Source organism: Lineus longissimus, chromosome 3 (assembly GCF_910592395.1).
Source record: "Lineus longissimus chromosome 3, tnLinLong1.2, whole genome shotgun sequence".
Taxonomy (NCBI): Eukaryota; Metazoa; Nemertea; class Pilidiophora; order Heteronemertea; family Lineidae; genus Lineus; species Lineus longissimus.
The window spans coordinates 8,313,697-8,326,499 of record NC_088310.1 but is presented as its reverse complement, the minus strand read 5'-3'; the positions used below and the strand labels follow the sequence as shown (position 1 = coordinate 8,326,499).

The following is a 12,803-nucleotide window of genomic DNA, read 5'->3' as shown; positions in this document are numbered from 1 at the left end:
AATTAATTTTTCGATTTTCCCCATCATTGTTGACTTGTGGCATTTTGTATAATGCGATACTATGTACAGCAGTGCTTATGGTGTAATTTGGTAAAGGGTTAAAAGTTGACATCCTCCAATCTAAAGGGTTAGAGGATTTGAATTGAGATCAATTTTTGAATGATTACTTAATCCACATCTTATTACGAACGTGTCCCATTTTCCTCGATTTGGCAAAGTTGTTATTCGCAATCAATATTTCATAATAAGAATGCATTAGAGCTATACGAAAATGCATTAAGGGATTTGGGGATAGTGCACATCTGATGCTGTGTTGTGAGAGAAAATGTTCAATAAAATGCCTTACAGACAAGTGATATTTGTCACTGACACAAGGGACAACTATCACTGCCATGAATGATCAAAAGACTGCTCCTCTACGTTCAAAATTGTAATCACGGGCCGGGTTTGATGTCGTCAGAGGGACCACTGATTCTTGTGGACTACCGCGATATGAGTTATAGGATACAGACCCATGGCCACCAGGAAATAGGTCCAGGTCACCAACCCATCAACTCCATCGAGCACTACTTACTTTTATTATCTAAACCTGCTCGATAACCGTCAAAGTGTTTCAGCCGCACTTCCTCGGCGATGCATCGGAGGAATTCATCGAAGGCGGGACCGCACTGTTCGTTGTTGTACATCTCCTCCTCTGTGCATTGGCCTGCCTTGCAGTACATGATGCCCACTTTGTACGTCTTGGAAATCTGCAAGATACAACGCGTTTGTTTGAGATAAGTTGAAATTGAAATGATTATGCTTTTCGTACCAACTACTAAGTTGTTGGGTGGCTGTATGAGGATTCCGAGGTCTCATCATCGCTAAACCACGGAAACCCTCTCAAGATCTTAATCCCAGGAGTATCATATGCTGGACACAAATAGCATCACCTTGCCGTGTCTGACTACGACAATTTCATTACCAAGGGCGATTGCCTTAAATTGCCCAGCGGAAGCGATCGTAATGGAATACAGAGTGAATGCCAACCGGTTCAGCCCCGACGGACACGAAAGAGACACATGTCTCCCGCCAACCTTTGATTCAATTTCTAGGTCTCGTTCCGAATGAAATAGCAATAAGTCTCTGCTCCGAGGAGGCAACGCACCAATATATTGCGGTGGCCAACCGATGTCCAAAGGGATGGCCAGATATTGGAAAGACTTAAGGTGTTACTGAGGGCAAATTGATATCACTTATGGAAGACTGGGGGGAAATTTGAGACGATATGTCAGTCAATCTTAAGTCTCTGCCCCCTCCCTCATCCACCCGCGAGACCACACTGAGATGGCTTCAATCCAAATTGTCAAAAGAGATAAGAAAGAGCTATAAGGACTGTGAGCTACTGGCATAGTTGAAAACTGACTGATTTGTCAGCAGACATCATCGAGGAAGCACAATATTATTGCAAACATCAAAGTCAATGTCACCTATAACAAAGTTAAAATACCAGGTTAATGTTTAATGCACTGATATGATCTAGAGCCACCTTTTGTGCCAGCTCCTAAGAACCTGGGAAATTTATATCTATATGCCCTTAGACATGGTGGTGGAGTCTTAAAAAGATCTAACAATCATGGAAAGTGTAATAAAAGTTTAAAATCAAATTACCAGCCTGCAGCGGTACCATAAATCTACCGGGACAAATCAAGCCTCAGTCACAATGAATTCATGAGATGGATGGGTTTCGAATAGGTTTCCAAAACATCATACATTGCGATCAAGATATTCATGAGGTGGATGAGAAGCGTCTGGTTTGGCCCCCTCGACGGCAGTTGCTAGCCTTGCGGATACGTGACTTGGCAGGCTGTTATGTTCTGTGACATTTCCTCATTTGTTTTGGACTTTCAATCAATCGAGTTTCTCCCAAAGGGAAAAGATCATTGGCAGGATTGATAAAGCGATTGACAATCGGCCGCCCTTTGAGCCCTTTCAACTGTTCTACAAACAATTTAGCACAGTTTCATTGCACAGTACCAGTTGGATTTGTGAAAATCGATACTGGTTTGAACCTGATAGATAGACGGTAATTACTATAGACATGAAGACATCCTTGAGGGAATCGAATGGATGTGACAAACACAGAGAGAGAATTCTGCAGCTCATTCTGCTCTGATCGATTGATGTCACACAGAGCATTGTTATACCAGGGGCGTAGCTAACTTTTTGGGAGAGGGAGGGGGGCAAAATAAATTTAATTGGATTGCAATATTTCAACAATTCATCAATATCTTTGCGCCCACTGAAATACCACATTCCAAAGATTCATCAACATTTTGGGGATTTCAATTCATAAGGTTTGAAATCATTTGCATGTTGTCTGAAAAACCAAGACCTACACAACAGATTTGAAGAGGTTGTGTTCACACCACTTCTCCATTCTCTTCACCGTTTTTTACATTTCGTTAATGCATTTCCATGGTAGAGAAAGTAGCTATGACTTGTTATCAGGTTGAGTGGATGGTGAAAAAGCGTTGTTTCTACTTTTGTATCACATTGCTCTGTTACGCATTGAAATGCGGATGGTTTTTCCTCAAGCTATGGCCATTATGAGATGACAATTTAAGGCGATCAAAAGATTTCTTATGCCAAAACCTTTTGCAAGAATGCGGCTAGATGAGAAGAACGATCGGTGATTTCTACCGATTCATCTGTCTCCATTGGTCATGATGTCGACTTGATCAAATTACAGGAAACCTGATGGAGGACATGGAGGAAATGACCCCCTGCTTCCTGAAAACACAGGCCGATGCCGGGAGTAATGAGTGAAGATGAATGGGTTACGGAATACCAGTAGATTGGGTCGTTTACCACAGAATATCAAAGAGGTGAACATTGGTTTCAGGTTTGTCAAGTACAAATTTGTGGATTACGTCACAAAACTGCAACTTGACCCCCAAGGTTTCGAGATCGCTAAGTCACTCACCCAATAGCTAGGGCATCCCGATAGTGGTGACTCAAACGGATGAGAGTCGGAGGAGATACCAAAACCTTCAAAGTGTTCTAATAGAAATAGAAGCTCATTTCAAACACACCAACAGACCGGCAGACGTCATGGAACGGAATCATCATCTAGCTGGTGTTAAAGGATAGCTCCTGGAATAAATCGCTATAGCGATAATCGGGAAAACTAACGCACCTGCATATTTCGTATATCATTATTATTCCAATATAGGACTGTATATCGCTCAAAAATTTGCGTTTGTACCAATAAAGGTGTTTTAAATCCACTAAACACAGAGTTCATGGAGGGCGCCATTTTCTCACTTTTTTCGCGATCTCTCCTCCAAAACCGGAGAATCGTGACGTCACGTGTGCAATTCACATTGTCAGTATTGTCACAATAGCAGTCAGCCGATTGATATTTTGAGATCGTGTTATTGTATTGTTATCAAGGGGGCTTCAGATGATGAAAGCTACGTTGACAGCAGTGACACTTCGATGAGCAGCGGGAGTTATGAAGATTTGGATGTAGGGGGAAATGTTGGTGTACAGGGCTACCAGTTTGAGCCGGAATATGAAGAGAGGGGGAGATTGAGTCATTGACGGCAATGACGCTATGGCTCAAGCTATTGAAGATGCAGCTGGACCCGATGTTGATGGCCAAACTGGACTATGCACCGAGGCATTTTGCATTCAAGCAATCCATATATTACGCGAATGTCCAAATAAAACGAAATTAGAATGATTTAATTGCGTGAAATCTTGAGACATGCGAGAGAGATCGCGAAGAAACGGATATTGACATGGATTCACACACTGCGCACGCGCGAAAAGCGGTGACAAGCCCACAATATGCACGATCGGTGCTTCGGAATTTCAGCCAATCACTGCCATTGCACACACCGCGTCATCACCGAGGGAAATTTGACTCAAAATGGCGCTGTCCATGTCAGTAAAATAGGGACTATTAATATCAATTTTTCTCCCTGAACTATAATATTTCTTCCACTTTCATAAGGTTTGTGGTAAAGAGGAATACTCATTTAATATATTTCCATTGTTTTCGTTCAAAAAGGCTGCCAACGATTTATTCCAGGAGCTATCCTTTAATGACCTATCTGGACCACCGTGGAGGGCTTTGTATGGCTTCAAGGCACAGTCACACAGTGGAGGGCGAGGAATGGCTTAAGGGCAAAGTCGTTAGTGGTCTTAATGTTGATCTCAGCTGCTTTACTGGTTTGGACGAATGTTACCTTCGAAACTTATTAAACCTATCAAAAACAATTAAAGCTATCAGTTTCTTAACTTATTGATAGTCAAATCATTTCTTCAGCCTGATCTGAAAACCAGCAGATTGCAAATTCCACTTTACTTTACAGCTTCCCTCTGAATTGCCATGAAGGACAGCTTCCTTCCACAACCAATTCCCAACAGAACGGAAATCCTGTTAAACGGATGCAAGTTTAACGACTCAATTGTCTCGGTGAATGTTTTGGACGACATGATTAACCACATGCAAAACATAAATCATTCAATCGATCGTGGAATTCCGAAACATAATCGTAAATTTGAACGAAATGAGTATTTAGTGCTAAAAGCTACCGAGATGAGAAGACAAATTGCTAGCACATGATGCTGGCGGTGGCTATGGCTAATTGTCATCACGATATAGCCCTCCGAGGAATGCTAACTTCTTCATGTTCTCGCGCCATCGCTGTAGCAATCAGTAACGTAGCTAACAACTAAAGCGATCGGTTGTTTCAAACGCGACCAATCTCCGTTCATCTGAATGAGCTGATTAGCGATTTGAGACAAACTCGTTGGTGCATGCAATGTTTTAATCATGGACAATGATAAACGCCTTTGTCTTGATTTGTCTGGGGAACGAATCAAGGCGAAGACGTGAGAGTGGTAAATGAAACCCTGTTTTTATAAACGACACCACGCAAACTTTTTGCCTACCCTTGAGAAGGAGTTGCCGAATTTTAACTTCTTGCCTACCCTTGAAAAGGAGTCACTGAATTCAAACTTGTTGCCTATCCTTGAAGGAGTTTCAAACCTTGGAAAGGAGTGAATACTTAACCACTTCACTACTGTAGCCAAAAATTTCAGACTGTTGTGCGAAGACTCACGCTCCTGTAGACCGGAATTTTGGTCCGATGACTGATGTCTGATGCAATGTACTACGATGCATGGTGCATTGCACATCATTACATCATTGCCGGGAATGATGCTGTGGAGCCCAGTGGTCAACCAAATAACGTCAGAAATTTCTAGTAGTGAGTCAAACTTTGAGAAGAAGCCACAGAATGAATCTCATATCTAAAGCTTGCAGTGAAAAGGTGGTCTTGTCGTCTATTTTCTCTTCAAGCTGCTGCAATAATCTCATCAACATCACCCCTTTAAGGGAGAAGCAATTATGTTCATTTAAGGATGTGGTGATTATGATTGTAACTAAAACCTGAAGCCACACAATGCTCCATCCTCCTTTGTAAAATGATCTCCCAGATTCATAAACGATCCATCTCAAATTGAACAAGGCACTTAATACAAAAGCCTGGCGGATCAAAAGGAAGTTGAGATGACTCAAGAAGACAAATGCACTCGGTAACATGTCTTGACTACAAGATTTAGAAGTTTGGCCAGTGCACACATGGGTTCCTAGCCAGGATGGGTAAAGCTGTGTCAGTAACATGGATTTCGTGATCAGCACTTCATACTGCAATGGGTTTCAAATGTCACAGTCACAAGGTAACATTTCTCGACATATAGGACTTTTGTAGTCCTGGCAAGTCCACATGTGGGTTCCTAGCCAGGATGGGTAACACACTTTGTCAGTGCAGTTTATGATCAGCACTAACTACTGCAAGCGGTTTCAAATGTTACTGCCATGTCATTCGCATCTTGGCTAATCATGAGTGAGTCCCTTGCTTCACTCTTCCTCTGAGCTCTAATCCTTCACCTAAGTCGGAATCCTTTCTAATCTCCCAGTAATACCACAGTCACAGAGCAGATGGATAAGTGTTTAGAGTTTACGGATAAAACAACAGGTCAGCAGGTTGGAGACTCGGGTGTCAATGACGCATGCCATGGCGGGTCACCATTGCTGTCAAGACCAGTGACAATTTGATGATGTGCAACATCACCCACCTCTGCCGCAGTCTCCCCTGACCATCTCTCTACCAAGTTAAAGAAGTTTGTGTTGCCTTTTAATACCAAATGGGTGTTATTACACCATTAATGTAAAATCTCAGGAGGCCATCTGATGCTGCGAGGCATCACCCACCTCCACCGAGGTACCTGATTCCACAGGTGACCAATCGATATCAGTCTGTGCCGTTCCCATGGATCCTCTGCCAACGATTTCCTTGACTTTATCCGCCCAATCAGGCCACTTGTGTACATAGAATCAGGAGATCAATACACAACCAATAGGAAATTGACAACGTCAGTTATCATACTCCTACTGCTTTTTAAGGAGCTAGCTAATCTCAAAAGTGGCAAGTAACTATAGTCCCTCAAGTGATAGAGGATTCTTCTACTGCCTTCCACAGACCCCCTGAGCTTTGTGGTTAGGGTGGTGAACTTTGACCAGTATTCCTCTCTCTTCCTTATTAGTGAGCATGACATGAGCTGGAGTCTGGTCTCCAGCTCCTTATTCACATTGAATAGATTCTCGTGAGCCTATTCTGTGAAAGATTTCCTACGGAAACAGCGCAAAAATAAATATTGCAAAAATTTTGTGACGCTCAAAAAGTTGAATGGCTCAGATTTATTGCTGATTACATCATGTGATGTAAGGCTGCATACAAAAGATGGTCTACTTGCCAACCCTCTGAAGTTTTGTAACGTATGACGCAAGTAATATTCAATAAATACACATCTCTTTTCTTTCCCAACCAAAGAGGATTATTAAAAGATTTAATTACATCCTGATCAGAATAATATCAACTGTTACCGGTGAGCTACTTCCGTCATTCGATGTCCCCGGGGAATGTTGGTCAGCAACATGGCCGCCAACGAACGCTTCTTTGACTCATCAGATGGTAATCGGCTGCGTTGGGGATGTAGGAAAATGATGTCACACCTCAAGTGTAGCTGAGGTTGACAACGCTTATCAAGAATGTCTACTTGCAGTCTGAGGAGATGATGCGGACAGGTCAAGGATATTAGGGTCTACACTTTGAATAACTTTGTGTCAGAGCTGTATTTATGTGAAACTCGAGTTTGAGAGAATGTGTCGTACCTCAAAGGTGGCTGATCGGGTAGACAACGTTAATCAAGACCGTCTGATGGCCGTCTGAGGGGATGATGCGGAAGGTCAAAGGTTTCGCGGTCTGGACATGAATGGAGTTTTGAATAAGTTTGTGTCAGAGGTGTCTGTATGTGGAATTGGAGTTGGAGTGAATGTGTCTCATCTCAAAGGTGTGATGAGGTTGACATGCCAATCAAGAACGCCTCATGGATGTCTGAGGAGTTGACGTGGGGAAGTCAGAGGTTCAGGGTCAGGGCTTGAATAAGTTTGTTTGAGAGCTCTCTGTATGAACAACCAGTGCAGAGAGAACGGTGGCATACCTAAAATGTTGTGGAGGTTTGACAATGACAAGACCCTGTGATGATGATAACGGTGATGATTAATCGAGACTGTCTGACAGGAGGCTGAATAGATGGCAGTCTAAAGAGATTGTGCAGAAGTTGATGGGATTCGTGGTTTGACATAAACAGAGTGTTAAGGAAATTGGAGTAGGAACGGTTCCACTCAGCTACGCTGCAGTCCCTGACACTGCTTACACTCCGATTGCATATACCAACACTTCTCGCACTATGCCACACTGCAGTCAGAAACACTTCTTGCACACTGCTATATCGCAGTAACTACTACTGCTAAACACACTGCTGGACATTGCAATGGCTTTCATCCAAGCGACGGTCGTACTTTCTCCCACTGTTCCACAGCGACCGCAATTCCAATAGCCCTCGTTACATAAACTAGATAGCATTTCGTGATAAGCAAAGCCACTTAATGGACACCGCATCACATTCTATCTGACAATAACAGCTAATTGTTCCAATTGCACTCAGTACCAGTTATGCGACAATGGGAATCTCTGCTTAGAACTTGGAGTTGGCTTGTTTTTTTCCTAAGCATTGTCAATAAATGGACATTACTGTGTAGCCTCTATAGCAACGAAACCAAATTGTGTTCCATTAGCCTCTGCAATGATGCTACCACAGGGACAAAAAAGTCAATCTCATTTGCGTCATGTCCAAATACAATTGTCTCATTCTGCGGGCATGAGGTTTGACACTTCTTTTTTGCTTGATTTATAGGTGACTGTTTGGTGCACTCCTCTAAACAGCGAAAAGGATGCTTACTGGCATTATTTTCTAACAACTGTGGCCACTAAATGGCCACCGATTGACATCATCTCGGATTAACAGCCAGCTAGCCTCAGCCATGATACAGTCATGTCAGCAAAAAATCCAATCTCATTTTCGTATTGTCCAAATCTGATTGTGACACTGCGGGGATCAGAGGCAAGATAGAATAATGTTGTTCCTGAGCTTCGCTTGCAATTGGGGATTAGTCATTTTACTAATGAGTGGACTGATACTTTATTCTTCGATGATTTTGCAGAGGGTTCGTGCTGTATTTTGACTATCTAAGTCGAGAGAGGAAGAATGCTGTATAAGTCTATTCTTTTACAATGCAAACTTTGCCACAGAACATGGCACTTCTTTTTCAATGCAACGTTATAGTTAGAGATGCAAAGAAAATCCGTTACACCTTTTTGTCAACGCATCCTTTGGTACACAGAGAACATGCCAATTCTTGAAATGCCACCTTGGGCAAACTGAAGATTTCCAAATGTGAATGACAGCCAAAAAACCAGAGCTGCCTCTTGATTGCTCCATCATGCATTTAGAACCGCCGGCAAGAAGGTAACAAGAACACTCCCCGCTATTTCCAACAGCGACGTCTAGCAAATCACTGCCGGCCACTTCTTTACCATCCATCCCCATCCAATCAAACCAGGATAAAACTGTCATTTGCTTTCGATCTCATGCTGACACTTGACGCTGTATCGCCAAGTGAGGAGTAAATGTTAAGGCAGACGTCAGATGCAAAGCAGGGAATTCGACAACACTGATGCAATTTATTATCAGAAGTGGGATTACTTCATCTTTTTCAATGTAAACTCAGATCAGATCAGCGCATTCAGTTTGTGTTGTTCGCCGGACTGCTACCATCAATCTCGTCCCCAATCCTCTAACGTTTAGATTTGATTTCCTCACTTTTACTACCCCAGGAATGATGCGATTCTGGTAAGATCTCAAAAGAGCCAAACAAAAGACTGCGACAGGGCAATACCCTGGTGACCTCTGAACCAGGCAACGACCAGGACATGGCAACTCAATCAGTGTTAGAGAAAAACACCAGCATTAGCTCAACTGAGCATTACCTCCCTGAGTAAAGTTCATTTGAAATAGTAGCATTAGTACAATAAATGTTACTGCTGGTGCCAACTGAGCAACTGGTCCAGTGTCTCCAATTTCAATTACATTTCTTTTTTCAATCCAAATAAAGAGCACTCCAACTATTTTCAACTTGATGCAAGCAACCTGATTCTGGCAACTTCACCATCATCAGCATTCAATCAAATATGGATGAGACTGTCCTTAACATTCGATCTCACGCTGACACTTGATGCTGTGCTCGCAGTCAATAGGGAGAAGACGCCAGTAATGTCTAAGCAGACGTCAATGAAACAGCAGGGAGTTTGCCAATGTTTATGTTTGTAATGCGCCTTGAAAATTGAAATAAATTGGACCACAGCTCATTTCAGGCAACTCTGGTTACAAGAAGACAAATTCTGTCTTGACAACAATTTTTTTTAATTTCTAACTCTTTTGATCTGTCTTGTCAAATAGAATGTTTTCAGATCTTTTTTTCTCTCTTTAGTACTGATCTGATCAGCTTGCAATTTGTATGTTATCATTCTCACCCATAAATTCCTGTGCACTAACGACGCAAATGTTTCCTTCGTGCAATCAAATAAGATAATGTCATTGTCTTCTCTTTAAACGTAATCCAATTAAGTTGCCGACTCTGAAATCCTATCGCAGTGTTGCCAGGAGCAGTCGTTTTGTATTCCGACACATAGAAGGCGATGTTAAATATTTCTTAGCAATTAGCGATGAAAGACTGTGAAGGCTTTGACTGAATCTTTGCCGGAGGAAGATGCTGTCTCGTAAGGGAGCAGTTGCCCTGGTCAAAGTAAACACCGGTCAAAGTAAACATATCATTTCATTCTGGATTTGCATATTATTTCATTCTGGATAAAGCACTTTTAACACCGAGTTTATAGATAAGTTAAGTTGTCAAAATTCATTCAGGTTTCAGGTTTGTGTCAAGGCATTTCCAGAGCAACACCTGGACATCTATGTAGATAGCCTTAACTTTGAAAATACTGTGTAGAAGGTATCATTCATTCATCAGATTACATGTGGCCTGCGACATGAAACACATGGCCTTCAATGTCAACTCTAACAGACAGTTGTCTGAAAGACATGAGTTTGTGCCTATTTTTCCCACTACAATCTGACAAATGCAGCTCTGAGTAAATCCAACTATGGTAAATCATGCAACAAACCTAGTTACAGAGAAAACAACATGACACAAGCAACTCTTGCAAGATATCGCGAGCACCCTAACTCGCCCTAATGGTTACAACGCTACCTAAATTACATTACACAAGTCTTGCGAAGATTGATCAAGCAAGGGTCGTCAGAGATTGTTAGCCTGTCTGTAAACGCTCACGAGATAAGTAGGGAGACGTGACATTTCTTCACACCGCTGTGGGACTGGGAGGCTAGGATGTATGGGATGGAATACCATGGGAAAGTCGTCTACTGGATTTTTATGAATGGCAGGCTGAAGTGCAATGAGTGAGGCCTAGCTTTCCAGAATGAATGTGGATTATCAAATTACACAGACTAAGGGTACTCTGCATGATCAGCAGTCCAAGAATAGTTTGTTTTCTCAAAATTCCATTGGCAAAAATGGCAATACTGCTCTAACAATTTTTCTCGAGTGAGTACGTACAACTCAGACGAAAACCATCTGGTGTGTTGAGGCAGAGCTGATCATGTAAGGCGGTTTAAGGAAATTCAGAGTAAATTCCAAACTATCCCCAAATATTAGTGATGAATTTAAGAGGAAAATGAATACATGAAGTTCATGAGCACGAAACTTAATCACCACGTGACGATCTACCATTTTTATTGTCAAGTGAAAGGTAAATCTCCATTACCTACTTGCCTGAAGGGATGTTCAGATAGTTTAAGGACCTCCAAAAAGTCGGGCAAGTTATTAGACTTTATGTAAAAATCCTGTAATAACACGAGAAAAAAGATTCGATAGCTAATGACTCATGCATCATTGACAGGCAATCATGCAATCTGCCTTAAGAATAATTAGATCTCTCCTAGCAAGAACCTGAATAGTCTAATGATAAAGATGCGAGCCAAAGAATATAATGTGCGACTTTAGTCGAAATGCGAGTGGTGATTAAGGAAGTCATACGACAAACTGGGTAGATAATGAAACATATTTGACTGCTGTTTTTCTCTTTTTCAACAAAGGAAAGCTGGATGTCTACTGCTTAGGAGAGAATTTATAAGTCACTGTCTATTCGATTAAAAAAAATATGGAGGAAAGCGTCTCTTCTTAGCTAATCTGGAATCCATAAGAAATGTACAATGATGATGGCACTTTGCGTGTTAGCGGTGGGAGGAAACTAGAGAGAAAGCCAATAACTGACGGGAAAAATGAATGGGAAGCTAACGTCTGCTATGACTACCACGGAAACGATTGCATGATTTTACCACATTCAGATTTTCTTTTACGATAGTTGTTCACTTTAAAGGGGTACGCCATTCGTAATTACTGGTGGTCCAGGAAAATAGGAATGCAGTTATACACAATGCCATAGTGCAGTTATCATGCATACGAATTAGCTGAAACTAGGTATTTGTATATCTGTCGAAACAACAGCAACGCCGAAATTTATATTCAGTACGTATTTATGAATTGGAAATTCACAAATTTCAAATTTCCAATTTTTTATGAACAATGTAGGCCTTTAAGCGTCCTTACTTATACTTGATACATGCAATCAAAGAAAATCCGATACCATGAGGGGAGACTGAGTGGAAATCCTGCGTCTGCTCCAATATCACTTACCAACATGAGTAAATATACATTCCAAGTAGCACTTCACTTGATGGTAAAGGGTCTTACCCGTTAACTGTTATTGAGCATGATTCGCTAGCAAGAGGAAAACTGATGGTCGCCAGAGAACATCTAATGTCATAAAAGGCAATGTCATCAAATGGTATGACATGCAGAAGCTTAGAGGGCAAGCTATCCGTTTCTGCTACATAGCAAGTTGATGGAAACCCTTCTGCTTATATCTGAGATGAGAGTCGGTGGTGGTGGAAAGGTCATTCCCAGAAAAGAAAACCGGATAAGAAGATTAGCAAAACCGAAGAAAAATCCAATGATGTATGGAGCAATAAAAAACAATCTGGCTAGCCTTAAAGCGGCCAACACTTGAGAGAAAACAAAAGCTGAAGAATACATGAAAGATGGACCACAGAGCTATTGATTTCAGCAAGTCAATTGGTGACTTTGGTCACACAGGGTAGAACGAAGGGATCCTGGAAATGGACTGCTGACCGTGGAAGGCAGGCACTGAACAAGATGTTGCATGAGTTGACAAGGGATGCACAAGACAGGGCTGACTTGCGCAGACTCA

General features: G+C 41.8%; 1 protein-coding gene across 1 annotated transcript in view; it reads right to left on the bottom strand.

The window, feature by feature from the left end:
• LOC135485655 (signal-induced proliferation-associated 1-like protein 1) overlaps positions 1 to 12,803 on the bottom strand; it is a 69,859-nt gene that overhangs the window by 35,960 nt on the left and 21,096 nt on the right. The window contains exon 5 of the mRNA XM_064767977.1: positions 575 to 749. Within this exon, the coding sequence (XP_064624047.1) occupies positions 575 to 749 (175 nt within the window). The remainder of the gene's footprint in view (positions 1 to 574; positions 750 to 12,803) is intronic.